At 43.3% G+C, this 19882-nt stretch overlaps 1 protein-coding gene across 1 annotated transcript; it reads right to left on the bottom strand.

Annotated features, from left to right (window-relative positions):
- Positions 1 to 2807: 2807 nt before the first annotated feature.
- LOC121569597 (F-box/LRR-repeat protein 20) lies at positions 2808 to 18430 on the bottom strand. Its single transcript, XM_041880688.2, has 15 exons — positions 18016 to 18430; positions 14169 to 14230; positions 9302 to 9356; positions 9120 to 9194; positions 8340 to 8434; positions 8124 to 8192; positions 7908 to 8003; positions 7375 to 7501; positions 6815 to 6889; positions 5808 to 5938; positions 5409 to 5469; positions 5280 to 5324; positions 5121 to 5177; positions 4680 to 4892; positions 2808 to 4532 (listed from the first exon to the last, which is right to left on the bottom strand). The coding sequence occupies exons 1-15, from the start codon at positions 18055 to 18057 to the stop codon at positions 4425 to 4427; spliced, it is 1311 nt and encodes a 436-aa protein (XP_041736622.1). The 5' UTR covers positions 18058 to 18430; the 3' UTR covers positions 2808 to 4424.
- Between the last annotated feature and the right edge of the window lie 1452 nt (positions 18431 to 19882).

Below are 19882 nucleotides of genomic sequence, written 5' to 3'. Positions count from 1 at the left end.
AGAAATAACAGGCAGATCTTAATAATATAGTTATATATTTATTCATACATACATATTCATTTATAATCAGTTAATTGTAAAAAAAAAAAGAAAAAAAAAGGAACGATTTACATTAATTTAGATGAACTACAGTCATTGTCAAAAACAAAACAAAAAGTAATCCCCAGGTGTCAAACTACCAAGAACACACTTTAGATCCACCATCTTGTTCATGCAGCCAGCCGTCCTCCCACCACCCCCTCCAACACACAGTCTAGTCATAAGGACTGAGTGGGCATGAAAATGGACTGATCCAGAATTCAGTAATCTGTCATCTTCCATGTAAACTGCTGGAAAATCAGAGGGATGAAGCGCTATAATTGTTCTGCATGTGTTTAGTCTTGACATTCTACAGGGTAGTTTATGTCGTTTATGAGACAACCCAGTATGGACATGTTCTCGTGTGTTTGTATATATATACACATTCTAAAGGAACCGCTTGAGGCTGAATTTGCCTGTTGTCTGTGTATGTGTTGGCATGTATGTCTACTCTGCATACCTTCGCTCTCAACTGAGTTATGATTCAGAGAGGTCCATGGCAGTGCAAATGGTCAGTGCGTACCGTGTGTGTCTCAGTCTCAGTGCGTCTGTGTATGACTAAGCGTGTATAAGTGGTGCCTGTGTATGACTAAGCGTGTATAAGTGGTGCCTGTGACTCAGCAACTATGTGTGAAGAGGGCAAACAGGTGTTATGGATCCAGGCTTCACCATGACTTTCCCTCTCCCTCCAGTAACTCCAGACTGTACGGAGCAGTGGGAGTACAGTTGCACCCAGCCAGAGGGTGAGTAGTATGAGAGTACATTATGCATCTCTGCCATCTTGGCTCCTGGATGTTCTCTAATCCCCCATAAACCCGCATTCAAACAAAACAGATCAGACTGGATTAATCTCAGCTTGCATTATCCCACTCCGACTGACAAATCACAAAATAGAAAATAATACTCATTAAATGTTTTGCCTGGTTGGTTTGAATCTTAGAAGGAAATATGTAGTTTTAGAGAACATAAAACAATTCCTATTGGGCGTACCAACTGTTTTTTGTTTTGTTTTCTATAGTGGGCTGGGCAGCAGACAACACTTTCATGGAAACACATTCAATATGTTGTATAACATCCATTATACATACAAGCAACACCGGTTCATCCTTACTGACTCATCATTAACTTCTATTACAAATTGCACTGGCTCCAACCCTTTCCCCTGTACAAAGGCTACACTCTGGACATTAGGTAACAAGAACTCTTAATAGAACACAAACTGCATAAGACCAAAACCAAGGACTGCAAGAGGGCTCAAACTTAACGGGGGAAAACACTGAACTCATGACTGAATGCAAAACAAAAACAGCCCCACCCCAAAACACACCAAACAGAAGAGAGAGAGGGGAGGGGTGAGAACGAGATGTAGAAGTCACCAACTTGAACAGAAAAAGGCTAAAAAAAGACTAAACTATAAAAAGAAAAACAGAACAGAGAGAACAGGAGAGGAGAGACAGAAAACAGAGAAGGTTAAAGTGTGGGAGACGAGGAAGGATCCAGATGAAAGGCTTTGATACTCATGAGCAGGGGCCAAAGTATTTTGGTAAGGTGGTAGTAGTGGCGGTTTGGGACACATACCCCTGCACTCCAACATGTCTCTCAGCAGGCCAGTGTTGTGCGCTCAGCTCACTCCAGGTCAAGATTCTAAACTACTTCCTTGTTTAGTGACCGCATCTATCCAATCCCAGCAGCCCCTCCTCCTCCCATGTCACTGGTCCCACGCAGAAAGAGGGGGGTGTTGCGCTGGTGGCAGGGTAAACTCTACTGTCACCCTTTCCCCTGCAAGGCCTCATGGGAGTTGAAGGGGCATCACTGTCACTGACCAGATCACAGTGCCCGCTAGCAGCCTGGCACTCCAACACTGGGCATCAACTACTACCCGTGTGTGGTTCACCAGCTCGCATTCATCAAGAATGTTCATCACCAATGGGGAAAAAAACTAAAAGCAACAAAATGAAAATAAAGATACTTTGTTTTCGGTTGGCTTTTTCTTTCCGTCCTCCTGGTCTGCCTGGCATCACAAACTCACACAGTGACGTCAATCTTTTTCATTTTATGTGTTTGTGTCTCTATTCTATATTTTGTTGTTGTTGACAAGACTAGCTTGCAGGGGCCTGATTTATTATGTCTCCAAAATCCAAAACTGATGCTAGTTCACTGTCCAAACTACTCCCCATAGCAACGGAACATTCTCTCACACACATACACACACCTGTGTGTGTACAGTATGTGTATGGCTTAACATAGTTCATAGTGTGAGACCCATTGACGTAAATCTCTCCTTCACACCATGGTCTGTGGTGTGGTTTAGCTGGCTGTGGCGCTGGAGTTCCACAGTGCTTACATATATTACATTTAGATTTAAAAAACTAGAATTGTTACATGCAACATTTGGCATCTTCTCAACTCTCCACATGTAAGTCTCAATTGGTGTCCTTTTTAGAAAAATATTTGTCTTTTTTTTTGTACATGAAGCTTCTGATTGTAACAGAGAGAGGGGAAGGGGAAAAGGGTATTGAGCTGTGTGTGTGTGCGCCAGTGTGTGTAGTCATGTGGCAGTAAACTATTAGGTGAGTCATATAACTCTTTAAAAAGTAATTTTGCTTGATAAAGTCAGCATATACCTTAGCAGGCCTGCGCTAAGCTGTAGCTACTTTGAGTCTACAGAAAAACTACTACCCACTGTATCTACACTATGTGTGTGAGTGTGTGAGTGTGTGAGTGGGGGGGTTGGTAGGCAGTTTAATGGCTGTAGAAGACACCAGGACTCTGTTCAATTAAGCCCCCTTTCCACTGGCACTTAAAATTCTGGCCAAATTCGAGTTGGTTCGAATGGAATTCTCAAATTCGAGCCAGCGCAGCCCAGTTTCACAACTGGTGCCAGCGCAATTACAATTTTGGCTGGCGACTCAGTTACTATGCAACCACCAAACTGATCACTGCTGGATGCTGACAACGCTTAGCTAGCTCATCTGGGCGTGTTGCTGTTAGCTAGCACATGGACAAGCTGTACTGCAGTAGTCAGACATGACACGAATTACCACCACAGCTGGATCCATTCATTTTTGCACAACACAATAAACGTTTATGACAACAGTCAGCCCTCAAATGCTAGCTACCATTCTTAGCTAGCATATTAGAGTTAAAACAAGCTACTGTAGCTAGCTAACGTGAGCTAGTAGGACTTTTAGCTGGCCAGGTTGTATTGAAAGCTAGCTAGCTACATCATATCAAACCGGTCGTCTGGTTTGCTTGGTTAGCTAGCTAGCAGCCAATAGCCAATGTAATGGCAAGCAAGGTAGGAATTAAGCTAGCTAGCCTGTTATACCAACGACAACGCTAACCGTTCAGCTAGTTAGCGATCTAAATACATTGCTCTGAGTATGGCTAGCACTGACAGGAGTATGTGGTAACGTTAGTTACAGCTGGTTACGTTAGTTACAGCATGGTGAGGGTGAATTAAATTATTCAACATCTTGCTAGTTAGCAACATTAGCGAAGCCAGCTGCAGTCACGTATTGGCTACCTAGCAACATGACATCATTTATTATTTTTGGAGGCAGTGGAAACGCAATTTCAGCTAGCCCACCAAGGCCCAACCTGGGTTGACTTCAAAGTGCCAATGGAAACGGGTCTTTAGAAGAAAAAAAATAGGCCTAGCTATAGGTTTGGAGTGGGCAGTCTGGAATCAGAGGCTAACAAAGAGCTACTCACATTGAAGTGCAGTTATGTCTAGAGGTAGCTTGTCAGTCCTTTAAAAAGTCTGAGGGCATTTCTACCAAACCAATATCCTCATCGTAGCTCTAGCCATGTTTCTGGTTATCCGCCCAGCACCTACAGACACACATTGGATGTGAGTTTCTTATCCAAACGTATCTCCTGATCCTTCAGTAAAAGGTCATTGTAGTTCTTAGGGAACCGTGTATGAAGTGATCCCTAGCTACATGTAGTCCATACAGTGTATCAGGAGTCTAATCTGTGAACAGCAGTGGTTCTATTATGTAATCCTCCCTGTAATGCTGGGCTGTCTTTAGAACATGGGCCCGGGGACAGCAGGGAATGTGCTGATGTTCATCTGTGGTAATAATGTGTGTGCGGGTGTGTGTTTGACAAAGGCTGTTGTGAGTGGGTTTGAGAATGTTGTTGGGAAGGTTCTTCCCAGACCCTGTGGTGGTTGGGCTCTCTCCCTCTCTCTGCGGCGCCAATCGGGGACACACACCAGCATGTATACCTGGAGGCCGGATCGGACCATGCCGAGCCAGGTTGGGTGGATGGGCAGCAGGGCCAGGGGTGTTCGGGTCAGAAGTTGGGCTGAGGGGGGCGGGGGCGGGGGCGCAGTCTTCACATCATAGCAGGATACAGCAGCGACAGAATCTCTGGCGACTCCCCCCGACTGAGGGGGGTGGGGTGACGGGGGCGAAATACGCGTGCACTTTGATGTTAGGCAGATGGGTCTGGAGAGGAGGACAGAAAGAGATAAAAAGATAAGTGTTGGTGTAATGCATCTAAGAAATGTTCATTCATCTACTGTAATCTATGTGAGTCTGGGTGTCCGTGCACAACTCATAAGCAGCCATGTATGCTATAGCACCAGTGCCTACCCTTAGTCTCTTGATGCCTGCGCGGGTGATCTGCTGGCAGTCGTAGAGCTCGATGCGGTCCAGGCTGTGGCAGCTCTTCAGATGCTCCAGCGAGGCGTCCGTGATCAGGGGGCAGTTGTCCAGCTCGATCACCTCCAGCCGGTCGTGGGCACAGGGCCCGCTGCCCAGATGTCTGATGCCATCGTCAGTAATCAGCTCACAGTGAGATAGGCTCTGAGAGAGAGACCACAACAACAACAAGGGCACAGTTTAGAACAGCAACACTGTACTGTCACCCGACACACACTGGGTTTATTTTGTTATTACACTATGAGAGTGTGGATTATCTAAGAAACAAGTTCTTCTGAAATGTATTTTATAGAATTTAAAAGACGTTCCTTAGATTGAACAAAGCAAGTTTGAGACAAGCTCCTAGGATAGAAGCCATTAGCTAGGGCTCACCAGAACTTGCAGACAAGGGCAGTGGATGGACAACTGGATAAGTGTGCCGTCCGTGATCTGGGGGAGAGACAGAAACAAACGTATCCTTCTGGTAGATGGTGCTACAGTGTATGTGAGTGTGTGTGTGTGTGAACGTGCGTACTGCGCAGGCTAGCTCACCTGCACACACTCTTCCAGGTCCATCTTTTCCAGCTCATGACAATTCTGCCAGGAAAATAAATAAAAATAATGTATGTGTCAGAGATGTGTGTGTGTGTGTGTGTAACCTACGTCAACTTCCACACTCACCCTTGCTAGCGTAGTGAAGCCCACATCTGTGAGCTGAGAGCAGCGAGCCACCTCTAATATTCTGAAAGGAGACAGGACATACTGTTATGGGTCGGGGGAACTGTGTTATGTATTGACGTGTCTGAGGAAATACAAGATGGGTTAACTTGGGCACTAACCAGAAAGGAGAGAGGGGTGTATTTGAGTCTTAAAGGGTACCCCTGTATGAGGAGTTGTATGGAGTTTCTGGTGTTATTTGGAGTGAACAGGGGTTAGAAGCAGGGATGGGTGGGGGTATCGTGGATGTGGGTTGGATGAGGCGGGGGGTGGGGAGGGGGGGAGACACCTGAGACCAGTGTGGAGGGGTTGGAGCAGGGGTCTGGGGTGAGGAGGGCGACTAGAAGCAGGGGGAGTACCAACCTGAGGCGGGGGCAGTTCAGTCCCAGGGCGTGGAGGATGGCGTCTGTGATGTTGGCACAACCTGAGACACACAGGGACTGCAGATGGTGACAGCCCCGGCATATAGTAATGAGACCTTCGTCTGTGATCTGCTACTCAGAGGGAAACGGACACGGGTCACTAGCAGAACTTCCACGGCATCAAACAGCTATAACACCATTATCAAAATTAACATAATATTATCATAACTAATGCCGTAGGCTATGAATATCCACCTCCTCAGAATGGGGAATGAGAATCACATCTTGGTTTTTGTGATATATTTTCATATCTTTTCCCTCTATAGTTCTTATCTTACAAGATTGCAGAAAGTTGCGAGGGGGAGCCAAACAGAGAAAGCACGGGTGTAAAAAGAGAGAGAACAGAGGATGACAAAAAGAGGCGAGTCTGGCAAAAGATGAGGAAGCTGCTGAAAGGTGAGACACAGTGAGAGGGAGACAAGGAAGGAAAGAGGGAGGGAGGGAGGGAGGGAGGGAGGGAGGCATTTGGGGTGTAGACACAGCAGGTAGGGAATTTGGAGACACAGATAAAGAGGATGCCAGAGAAACAAATGTGTTGTCTGGGTGGATTTCACACGCTATTAGGCATGTAGGTTAGATGGCAGGGCAGGCCTCAGTCCACACCAGCCCCTCTACTGCAGGGCAGGATGCAGACTAACTGAGCAGCCTTGTACACAAGAAATTCCCATCAGTCCACAAAAAAAAAAAAACTGCAGAGGAGAGGCAGGACATGACACATTTACCTACCATATGGATGGCCACAACCCCACAACAGCTATTAGAGATTCATCATTTCTCAATGACAAACCTATTCAGGAGTTACAAGCCCCCAACCCACCACAACAAAGCATTCAGCCCCAAACATGATGGGTGCTGAAATATCAAGCAAGACACTCACTATTTTGGAGCTGTGACCAGCAGGTTTTGCTGTTATGTGACATAAACACTGTGAAAGAGGTGCTTGCTTACCGAACACGTCTGCAAGTTGAGAGTGACCAGCTCTGGACAGTGTGCCCCAATGTGCTTCAGTGCTTCATCCTCCAACTAGTTAATAGGTGGAGATGGAAAGAAGCAGATAGGAGACAGAGGGAGTGAGAGAGAGAGGGTGTCATTTGAAATCCCATTAGCAGTGCACCAAGGTAACCCCACCAATAAGCTAGCTAGCTAACCCCCTTTTGCAACTAAATGTCCTACCTGCTGTTTGGATCTACCATCCCCATCACACTGCTTGCAATACAAACATTAGCCCTGGTCCCATATCTAGACTAGCTAAGCCCCTCTCCCCTCAGTCAGCCCTTCAGTCTACGCCTCATCCTCCTGGCTACAATACTAACCTTACACGATCCATTTGTTTATTTCACCTCCAAGGGTGTCTTGAATACCTCTCACATATCCAGTCTGTTCTTCTGTTCATGCACCTTGCTTAGACTGAGGTAGCGGCGTTATGCTTTTTAATGGTCCAATTTAACTTTAGCCTGGTCCCATCTCCAGCTGACCCTTTTGTTGCCCTGCCCTGGCCCTGGCCTTACCTGTGTGCAGCCCTTGAGGAAAAGGCCTTTGAGTCCAGGGCAGCATCGTACCAAGGCCTGGATGCCATCCTTAGTCACCTGGTCACACCACGAGATGTTGAGCTGCTCTAACAGAGGACAGCCCTCACTGCAGGGGAAGAAATGGGTCAGACCACGACACAGATATTAGATAAAAAGCCAGCAAAACAACAACAAATGTGTCCCATATTTATGCACATCCCCTGAATCGCTGATTTACCTGTTCACCCTACACTTGTACAACAGATGCAACCATCTGCTCCTGCTGAGGAGACTCCCTGGTGTGTGTGTGTGAGAGAGTGAGTATTGTCGGAGCCCTGGAAAAACCTTGTATCTCAAAAGTCACAGGACATTTTGAATGGCTTATATTAGTCCTAGCGTCAACAAACTGTCATGGACTACTTCATAATCAAATCACCAAAAGGTGAGTGACAAGGTTTTTCCAGGAATGCTGACAGTATGAGTGTGTGTGCGCAAGAGAGAGGGAGACAGAGAGACCATGAAGCCCCACTCACCTAAGTGCTTTGAGTGACAGGTTGGTGATTGAGGTACAGGAGGCAAGGTCCAAGTGCTTGAGCTTGGGACAGAACTTACTGAGGCTATTACATGTGCTGCATGGGAGAGAAAGAGACAAGAGAGGCTTACAGATATAATAATGTAACACTTAATACATTAACATAACATAACAGAATTATACTAAACAAGAATAAGGCATAAATGTCTGCAAATACCTGTCAGTAATCTTGGTGCAGCCATTCAAACTAAGCAGCTCAATATTCCTGCAGTTCTGGGAGAAGGTTCTGTTAAAAAACAAACAGGAACAGACATATTTGCACTGTGGAGTGTGTGTACTTGCCCTCCAGCGCCCACATAAATCTCCTCCCCTCACCCTCCTTTCTTAGTGCCCAGAGCACCCAGTCTAGGCCAGATTCCCAGTCAGTCCTCACCTCAGAGCGCTGTCCCCGACCCCCAGACAGCCCCTCAGACTCAGCTTCCTCAGGAATCCCCCACATCGTTTTGAGATGTTCTCCACCACTCGCCCCTGCAACACACAAACAAACGCCTCTCATAAAACATAGATTCATCCCCAGATCATCTTCACTATCGCATACATGCATGCAAAAATACATGTAGCAGAAGCAGTCTATTTATATAAAAATAGGGTAGGTCTGCCTGTTTAGGCAAAACTCAACCATCTTTGTAAACACTGACTGCTTAACTTGAACCAATTTCGCAGAGCGTCTGTCTTAATATTGCACTCAATTCTGGCAGACATGATTATACTTGACCTGATGTTCAGGTAATTCATTGTTGATAATGTCAATGTACTAACTTGTCACATGTGTGAATATATCAGTCGTACCCTTCAAATAATGCCTTTAAATGGTAATCTGTAGTCATCCATACAGTGACAAGGTCAATAGATGGACATACAGTACATGGCATTGATTGTGGTGAACGCACAACATCAATAGTAGTCAATTAGAACTTTCCTTTGGTAGACAACCAACTGCTAAGGTCCTGAATTCAAATCATAGATAATCACGGTGTGTGGGTTTAAAGTCAATGTTGTTTGAGTTTATAAGGTCAAAAAAGGTTAAAGCCATGAATGTCCACTTTGTTTCCATAAAAGATGGCAAGACAGACAAAAAAAATGGATAAATCAATGGGAGGTGAGGAGGAGATGGAGAGGACAGGAGAATAAAGGATATGCGAGACTTCCTGACCTCAATATCTCTCTGAAAGTCGAAAAGGTCGATCCTCTGCCAATTACTGCCGTCCAGGGCGAGCACATTCCACGACTGAGGGAGAGAGGGGCACAAGGTCAACTTCACTGGTTTCACTATTCTGTCCAACACACAATTGCACACACTGAACCAAATACACACTTCAAAAAACACAAACTCACCCGTGAGACCTGGGCACAGCGACAGAGTGTCACCACATCCAGAAAGGAGAAGATTCTGGAACACAGACAGGGATGGTTCAGAACCCCTGGTACCCAGAATCAGAACCAGAGCCCTCTGTGTATACAAGGCTCTGCCCAGAACCCCTGTTCTACCCATATAATTACATACAGAACTCTGCTATGTATGCCAGTATGTGTTTTGATGAGCATACACTGCATATTACACTGTTATGATTGTGTTATTGTGTGTGTGTGTGTGAATTTATGTTCACTCTATTATGGTTATTGTGTTTGAAGGCTAGATAAATAGATTACTTTTGCAGAAGGATTGTGTGGTGGGGCATTACACACACACACACACACACACATTAAGAACACCTGCTCTTTCCATGACATACTGTACACTGACCAGGTGAATGCTATGATCCCTTATTTATGTCACTTGTTAAATCCACTTCAAAATCAGTGTAGATGAAGAGGAGACAAGTTAAAGAAGGATTTTTAAGCCTTGAGACAATTGGGACATTGATTGTGTATGTGTGCCATTCAGAGGGTGAATGGGCAAGACTAAAAATATAAGTGCCTTTGAACGGAGTATGGTAGTAGGTGCCAGGCGCACTGGTTTGTGTCGAGAACTGCAACGCTGCTGGGTTTTTCACGCTCAACAGTTTCCCCTGTGTATCAAGAATGGTCCACCACCAAAAAGGACCTCCAGCAACTTCACACAACTGTGGGAAGCACTGGAGTCAACATGGGCCGGCATCGCTGTGGAATGTCCATGCCCCAACGAATTGTGGCTGTTCCGAGGGCTAAAGGGGGGAGTGCAACTCAATATTAGGAAGGTGTTCCTAATGTTCGGTATACTCTGTGTGTGTGTGTGTGTGTGTGTGTGTGTGTGTATGTAATATATATATATATATATATATATATATATATATATATATGTAGCAAAACAAAAAAACACACAAACATACACTACATTTACATTTAAGTCATTTAGCAGACGCTCTTATCCAGAGCGACTTACAGTTAGTGAGTGCATACATTTTTCATACTTTTGATCATACTACATGACCAAAAGTATGTGGACACCTGCTCGTCGAACATCTCATTCCAAAATCATGGGCATTAATATGGAGTTGGTCCCCCCTTTGCTGCTGTAATAGCCTCCACTCTTCTGGGAAGGCTTTCCACTACATATTGGAACATTGCTGCCGGGACTCGCTTCCATTAAGCCACAAGAGAATTAGTGAGGTCGGCAATGATGTTGGGCGATTAGGCCTGGCTCGCAGTCGGCGTTCCAATTCATCCCAAAGGTTCGATTGGGTTGAGGTCAGGGCTCTGTGCAGGCCAGTCAAGTTCATCCACACCAATCTCGACAACCATTTCTGTATGGACCTCGTTTTGCGCACGGGGGCATTGTCATGCTGAAAGAGGAAAGGGCCTTCCCCAAACTGTTGCCACAAAGTTGGAAGCACAGAATAGTCTAGAATGTCATTGTATGCTGTAGCGTTAAGATTTCCCTTCACTGGAAGTAAGGGGCCTAGCCCGAACCATGAAAAACAGCCCAAGACCATTATTCCTCCTCCACCAAACTCTACAGTTGGCACTATGCATTCGGGCAGGTAGCGTTCTCCTGGCATCCACCAAACCCAGATTTGTCAGTCGGACTGCCAGATGGTGAAGTGTGATTCATCACTCCAGAGAACGTGTTTCCACTGCTCCAGAGTCCAATGGCGGCGAGCTTTACACCACTCCAGCCGACGGTTGGCATTACGCATGGTGATCTTAGGCTTGTGTGAGGCTGCTAGGCCATGGAAACCCATTTCATGAAGCTCCAGACTAACAGTTATTGTACTGACGTTGCATCCAAAGGCATTTTGGAACTCTGTAGTGAGTGTTGCAACTGAGGACAGACCATTTTTTACGCGCTTCAGCACTCGGCGGTCCCGTTCTGTGAGTTTGTGTGGCTACCACTTCGCGGCTGAGCCATTGTTGCTCCTAGACGTTTCCACTTCACAATAACAGCACTTACAGTTGACCAGGGCAGAAATTTCACAAACTGACTTGTTGGAAAGGTGGCATCCTATGACGGTGCCACGTTGAAAGTCACTGAGCTCTTCAGTAAGGCTATTCTACTGCCAATGTCTATGGAGATCGCATGGCTGTGTGCTCGATTTTATACACCTGTCAGCAACAGGTGTGACTGAAATAGCCCAATCCACTAATTTGAAGGTGGGTCCACATACTTTTGTGGACCCACACACACACACACACACACACATACAGTACCTGTCAAAAGTTTGGACACACCTACTCATTCAAGGGGTTCTTTATTTTTACTATTTTCTACATTGGAGAATAATAGTGAAAACATCAAAACTATGAAATAACACATATGGAATCATGTAACCAAAAGTAGCCACCCTTTGCCTTGATGACAGCTTTGCACACTCTTGGCATTCTCTCAACCAGCTTCACCTGGAATGCTTTTCCAACAGTCTTGAAGGAGTTCCCACATATGCTGAGCACTTGTTGGCTGCTTTTCCTTCACTCAGCGGTCAAACTCATCCCAAACCATCTCAATTGGGTTGAGGTCAGGTGATTGTGGAGGCCAGGTCATCTGATGCAGCACTCCATCACTCTCCTTCTTGGCTTACACAGCCTGGAGGTGTGTTGGGTCATTGTCCTGTTGAAAAACAAATGATAGTTCCACTAAGCGCAAACCAGATTGGATGGCGTATGACTGCAGAATGCTGTGGTAGCCATGTTGGTTAAGTGTGCCTTGAATTCTAAATAAATCACAGACAGTGTCACCAGCAAAGCACCCCCACACCTCCTCCTCCTCCATGGTGGGAACCACACATGCAGAAATCATCCGTTCACTTACTCTGCGTATCACAAAGACACGGCGGTTGGAACCAAAAATCTCACATTTGGACTCCAGACCTAAGGACAAATTTCCACTGGTCTAATGTCCATTGCTCGTGTTTCTTGGCCCAAGCAGGTCTCTTCCTCTTATTGATGTCCTTTAGTAGTGGTTTCTTTGCAGCAATTTGACCATGAAGGCCTGATTCACAGTCCCCACTAAACAGTTGATGTTGAGATGTGTCTGTGACTTGAACTCTGAAGCATTTATTTGGGCTGCAATTCCTGAGGCTGGTAACTCTAATGAACTTATCCTCTGCAGCAGAGGTAACTCTGGGTCTTCCATTCCTGTGGTGGTCCTCATGAGAGCCAGTTTCATCATAGCGCTTGATGGTTTTTGCGACTGCACTTGAAGAAACGTTCCAAGTTCTTGAAATGTTCCATATTGACTGACCTTCATGTCTTAAAGTAATGGACTGTCGTTTCTTTTTGTTTATTTCAAATTCTTATTTACATAAGTATTCACACCCCTGAGTCAATACTTTGTAGAAGCACCTTTTACAGCAATTACACCTGTGAATCTTCAGGTCTTGCCATAGATTTTCAAGTAGATTTAAGTCAAACTGTAACTCGGCCACTCAGGAACATTCACTGTCTTTTTGGTAAGCAACTCCAGTGTAGATTTGGCCTTGCGTTTTAGGTTATTGTCCTGCTGAAAGGTGAATTCATCGAGGATTTTTTCCCCTGTACTTAGCTCCATTCCGTTTCTTTTTAATCCTGAAAAACTCCACGGTCCTTAACGATTACAAGCATACCCATAACATGATGCAGCCACCACTATGCTTGAAAATATGGAGAGTGGTACTCAGTAATGTATTGGCCCCAAATATAACACTTTGTATTCAGGACAAAAAGTTAATTGCTTTGCCACATTTTTTGCAGTATTACTTTAGTCCCTTGTTGCAAACAGGATGCATGTTTAATGTTTTGGAATATTTGTATTCTGTACAGGCTTCCTTCTTTTCACTATCAATTAGATTAGTATTGTGGAGTAACTACAATGCTGTTGATCCATCCTCAGTTTTCTTCTATCACAGCCATTAAACTCTGTAACTGTTTTAAAGTCACCACCGGCCTCATGGTGAAATTCCTGAGCAGTTTCCTTCCTTCAAAAAACAATTCCCCTTTGACATTATGGGGTATTGTGTGTAGGCCAGTGACAAAATAAAATCGCAATTTCATCCATTTTAAATTCAGACTGTAACACAACAAAATGTGGAAGAAGTCAAGGGGTGTGAATACTGCCTTGCTGTCTATGCCCTTCAAGAATAGGTATGTATGTGTGATGGATTAATATGTAACACATTGCACTCTGCAGCCCAGTGTGATGTAGGGTGAGTATAATGTTGCAATTGGCCTTGGCCAGCCTGCCCCTAACCCAAAAGCCCTAGTAAATCAGAGCTCAGTCTGTGGCCCCGCACCTTCAGCACCCCCCCCCCCCACCACCACCACCACCACCACCAGTCAGCACCTCTATCCCAGCCCGTTCTGCTGGCGAGACCCAGGCTTGAGTTATGGCCTCCATTTTCTGTTTGCTCAGGGGCTTTTGACTTTTTTTTTTATGCTTAATCGATTTGAATGTTTTATAGCCCAGACCATCTGTGTTTATTTACAGTTTTAGCATTGGGGTAGGGGAAATTGGGGGAAGTGGGATGGGGAGCATGAGGGAGAGTGGCATATGGCAGTTGGTTGGTGATGTTGACCAAACCACTAAAGCCTCAGTATAGTGACCCTTAGTTTCTAAGGTGACCGCTCAAGTGTCATGATGTAACCTCCCTAATTGTCAGTGGCTGTGTTGTGTGGAAAAGGGAAAGAGCAGGTGGATCAGAGTGTACACAGCTGTGTTTTGGGCAGGTTAAGATATTTGATGGTGTTGAGCATGTGACATGCCATATTCTGTGTCTGCATCCAGCCCAGTCATTGAAAAGCCCTCGCTCACCGTAGCAACAGCTCCTTGGGCAGCTTCTTATTGATGACGGCCTCGTCGCTGTTTGAGAACATCTGTGAGGAAGAGATGAAGAAGAGCGTGTTAACTTCCTCTGGCTCTGTCACTCACAGCAGGACCAGCCAGGACTTCCTCTATTCTCTCTGCTCCACAGTTCCAGCACATAATGATAAACGATCACTGTCTCATCAGTCGAGATAGGTTCAATGGCAAAGCTTGACAGGAGAAAGGGGGTGACCGAGTGAGTGGGATGAAGAGAGATCGAGAGGAAGGGAGACATTTTCTGTCTCCTAATCAAACCCGTGTGAGACGTCCTTCCATCCGGTCTGATCATGTCACTGTTTTCTTCTTTGCAAAAATTTCTAAAAACCTGTTTTTGCTTTGTCATTATGGGGTATTGTGTGTAGATTGATGAGGGGGGAACAATTTCATCAATTTTAGAATAAGGCTGTAACAAAATGTGGAAAAAGTCAAGGGGTTTGAATACTTTCCAAATGCACTGTATGTATATTTTGAATGTGAACCTATGATTTATTTTCTGTTAACTTATTATACAAATTCAGTGGACACACTGGGTCAATAGTACATTAAGCCTCTCCTACGATCCCTGTTTACTTTCACACTCCGAGGGAGCAGGAAAGGACAGGCTTTTGGATTTGGGGCAAATTCACTCTGACAGCTTGCCTTTCAGAGAACTAGTCAACAGGTCGAATAATCCACGGCCATTTCCAAATGCGCATGGTCTGGGGCACATAGGCTACAATGTTTTTCCTTTGTGGTGTAACTTTATATGGTTGTTTGCAGGGCTACAGTAGTTATTGGTCATTTCCATTTAAAAAGGACCCATGAGCACCAACATGTGAAGTTCATGGGAGCATGTCAAATTGGGTGTCAAACGAAAGCTAAGAGTCTATATTTTTGAGAAATTAAGGCATATATACATTTTTCAACCATTTTCCATCCTAAACATTTCAGAATAAGCAAAGGCTTTGATTTCTGGTCAAACAGATGGAAAAGGGGTCTTAGAAAACATCTACCAGAAAAAGTCTTAAAGGTATTAGAAATACATCAAAACAATAATGCGGAAGTAAATAAAGACCCCTGCCAACTAATATCAACATGTTTAGTTTTGTATATAAAAAAAAATGCCTTGTGTAAGTTTAAGAAACATTGCCTTGTGCCTTGAAATTCCTTTACCAAAAACCCACATATCTTTAAGAAGTAACAAGTAAAGGTAGACCTATCAGTAAGTTAGTGTTTTTACTGATATACATATTGTTTATTAATTATTAAGTGATTCAACCCCAAAATTACCAAATCAGTAACGGAATTTCCAACAACACACAAAAATAATAATAAAAAATGTAATCTAAAAGAATTATAATTGGTAACTGAATTTCTGCAATTGAATTGGCTACAATGGTAAACTATACTGAACTCTACGGTTCTGTCCTTTACTGAGCTCTATTGTGTTGTACTGTACTTTGATGTCCAAACTTGTGAAACAAGTCTATGATTGGTTTTGATTTGGTCTGGACCAACCAAATTTGGTCTTGTTTGGGGGCAGAGCTCATTAAAATAATAGCCAGTGTGTAGAATAATACCCAAATATGCAGAGGAGGATATTACATATTTATACATTTGTATACCTATTTAGGATACATAACCATGAAGAGGATGACATTCATATCCATAACTATGCATTTCTGTGTAGTACAGATCAGGGACCCATGATGAATTTCTGTTACTGCAATTCCGTTACCGGGTGTAAATCCACTTCACTTGCTGTAGTTTAATAATCAAAAGAGACTTTTTCAAAGTCATTGTGTCATGTCATAGCTGACACCCCATCGTTGAACCTTAATTCGGAGCAGATGTTTTGAGTTTCTGGAAAATGTTGACACTGTGATTTTACCAAACTTCTGTTACCAAACTTTGCATCTGCACAGTTCTTCCAGTAAATGTGTTTTTGTAAAATGTTCAGTGTAAATAATTTTCAAAGGTAGTCATTGTGCATAGAGTTGTATGGTTTGTTAAACTTTGAAATCAATGGTTTTTGTTTGGCATACATTTTAAGTGAAAAATCTGAGTCTCAACTCAATTCCCTTACTATGGAACTGGCCTTATGATTTGAGTATGTTATGTCACATATTATTACAGAGTACCTTTTCTTGAATGGTGAGAAATACTCTTCCATGTGATATATCCTATTGTATATCAAATGGTTTGAAATAAGGCTAAAACATGTTTGAATCTCCAATCATACTATTTAGAAATTTTTTAAATAACTCATTTTGGATCATTTACCATCATGATATGGAAAAAGTTAACTGTACTAATTGTTCACAATTTTCTCTACTATTTGAATATGAAATCATATCAAGAATATCTCTAGATATCAATGACTTTCTATTAGTTAAATAACTGATAGTGTGGTCTAAAAAACGTTGAAATAGAATGTTCAGAATACAAAACAAAACTCAAAGTCAATGGGTTAGAATTTAGAATTCTCTTATAACATTTTAGGCTCTGGTCTATGAAAAACTGTTTAAAATGCTCAAGACTTAAGGGATTTGTGTTGCCTTGTCTTGGTTACACTACATGATTGATTCACACTGTAAGGATTGTTGAGGACAACACCCCTACCTCATCCCTTTGGAAACTAAATATGCACAACGCAAGATAGAGGGAAAATCAAACTGTATCGTTTCAAATCTTCAACACTAGGCTACTTGACAATATGCAATATGTTGATCCATAAAAAAAACAGGGGCGTTTATTATAGGCCTGCCTTTAAATGCAACCCAATTTCAATTCTACTCTCCAAACCGTTGAAGTCCATTGATATTGGCTAATAAACTACAGATCACGTATCTGCGGCAGCTGTCAACCCGTCAGGCCAGAAGGTACGGCCTGAATCTTATGAGTCGTCAGCTGTTGCACCGTTAAAAATAAATAAAACCACACAAATCCCACGCCGCCTAGTTGAGGATTAAACAACATCGAGTGCTCAGGATAGACAGGCCAATGTCACGGCGTGAACACACACGGACGGCATTTGTTAATGAGACTGCATTTATCCAAAGCCATATTTCACAATTGGTGCATTCTTTATCGCTGTGTATAAAGCGACGAAAACTTTGCCACAACGTTGAATAACGATCGCTTGCATGAAAAACAACATGGGGCTTCTGTCAACGTAAACATCTATAGGAAAATCACAGCCTGTATGATTTGAAAAACGGATAGATCATGTTGTATTTGCTGTTGATATTTGGAGTGTGGTGGTGGAATAGCCAAGTCGTGGCCGAGCGAATGGCCCATCTGTAGCAGAATCAACCCGCAGCGGCCATGAGCCTACACAACAGAACCCTAGCTGATCAAGGACAACAATCCAATTCTCCAACTCTGTGAAATAACTCAGTCACAGTAGGATGGAGTAGGCCCGAATATTATATCACATGTTATGTTTATAAAACGAAGGAAAATAGAGCTTCGTATCAGTGTGAAGCCTAAAAGTCTGTCTTTATGCCATTGTCTTTGTTTTGACGGCACAAAGAGAAAGCTCGGATAGGCTCCACAATTTTAATTAGCCTTGAAACCTATGAATGCTTTATAAAACACAACATGTTAAACTATAATCTCATTTAATAATAGCAAATTCTGGTAGGCTATTGAAGAAATTAAGATGTTGTCGTTACTTGAAAACAACATTTCCCTAATCCAAACATTGACTGCGGAAGCTGCATCGGTGCGCAACCATGGACGCAGTTTAACAAACACCATAACACCAATCAAAAATAATTATGTAATCTATCAATCGCATATATTATAAACTCACCTCAAACCGGCTCCGCGAAACACCATTAACCTCCTTCCCCATCTCGGACGGTGGTTTACCCGACTCGATCAGGGGGATAAGTAATTCGGTGTTAAAATTGCAGTAACGTATAGATATCGGTGCTCGTCTTGCAAACCCCCTTCCAAAGCTACCATGCTACCGTTGTTTCGGCAGCTGCGAAGGCGGATTTCATAGTTTTTTCGATTTGTATCACAATTGCAATAGCCTACCTCTCGACAACTGCCCCAGCCAACAACCCGAACTCTTATATCTCCGCTCACTATTTCGCCCTCCCCTCCTCCGTTCCCCCTTTATCTGTGAACACCGCTTTTAGCATTAGCCTTCTTCATTATGGACACATAATTACATTTGGTAATAACCCTGGACGAAGTGTAGCCTACATGCATTTTTCCTCAGGGCAATATTCTGCCATTAGTTAGAATTCTATAGAATTAGGCCTAGCCTATTTCTTCCTTTAGCCTAGGCCCAGCCTACATCATTATGCTATGGGATATCAAAACATTAACCTGAAATAACTGTGATATAAAGGAGGACACTATGCAAGAGCAGTTTATTGGTAGTCCTACTGTATAGGCTATGGTGCTGTCCAGTTGTCATTGGAGCCATGCGAGGCCTAGTTTTGGACAAGAGCATAGCCTACCTACCATTTGTTTTGAACAGTTTTTTTGTGTTGTCTTTCATGCAGGATAAAGTGCATAATTAGGTTGCATAAATCAATATTACATACATTATATCATCGCCTTGTGCATAGACCTACTTTGTGTGTATACACATAAATGGTCATAATAATGTAGGCATATCTTTATTTAAAAAATAATGTACTGTGGTGTCCATTCTTTACCATTATGAAACTTATATATATATCTATATATATATATTCAATAGCCACTGATACTTAGTGACATTGACCAAACACAATTTGTCAATTTGATGATCGAATGGATACATTGTAACTTTGTTGTTGCTGTTTGGGGAAAGAGCACTTCCGCTTTGGACTCCGCTTCCAGCTCGCAAGAAACCAATCAAGACACATATACGTGAGTTGTCATTGGACGTCATTATAGCGGGAAAAGGTGCATGTAAACAGGGAGCAAAAAACCATGCTGAGCCATTGCACTTTAAATCAAGTTGTGGTTCTTTCTGGACTCCTATTGTCAACATACACTGTATAAAGACAAAATAAATACACATAATGTCCTTATAACGGAGGAAATATACTTTGGCCATAATTTCTCACGTCGCATGCGCATACATCCAGCTGCTAATACGTCATTTATCCGGGACATGTGCCGCGTTCAAAACAACTGGGAACTCGGAAATCTCCGACTTCCGAGAGTTCAAAACAACTGGGAACTCGGAAAAAAACGAGCTCCGACTGGGAAAAATGGATTTGAACAATCATCCATCTCGGAATTCCAAATCGGGAACTCGGGCCTCTTTCTAGAGCTCCGATTTCCGACCTGAAGAAAACAAACGTCATGATTTGACTTCGTATTTTTCCGAGTTCCCAGTGGTTTGAACGCAGCAATGGACAAGCGTGGTTGGTCGAGAAATGGCAGGCTGGTCTCATAGACTAGGCGTAGCATAGTAAACTAAAATCCGTTTGGTATGTTTACAGAAGGTCAAAACGAAAGGAGGTTGGTTGGTTGGGGAGGATTTGACATGAACGTCTAGCAACCCAAAGGTTGTGTGTTCAAATCTCATCACGGACAACTTTAGCAACTACTTACTACGTTTTAGCTACTTTGCAACTACTTAGCTAACACAAAGGTCTAGAACCCAAAGGTTGCGTGTTCGAATCTCATCACAGACAACTTTAGCATTTTAGCTAATTAGCAACTACTTA

This window comes from Coregonus clupeaformis, chromosome 30 (assembly GCF_020615455.1).
Source record: "Coregonus clupeaformis isolate EN_2021a chromosome 30, ASM2061545v1, whole genome shotgun sequence".
Taxonomy (NCBI): domain Eukaryota; kingdom Metazoa; phylum Chordata; class Actinopteri; order Salmoniformes; family Salmonidae; genus Coregonus; species Coregonus clupeaformis.
Note: the sequence above shows the minus strand (reverse complement) of the source record. Positions and strands in the feature narration are given on the sequence as shown.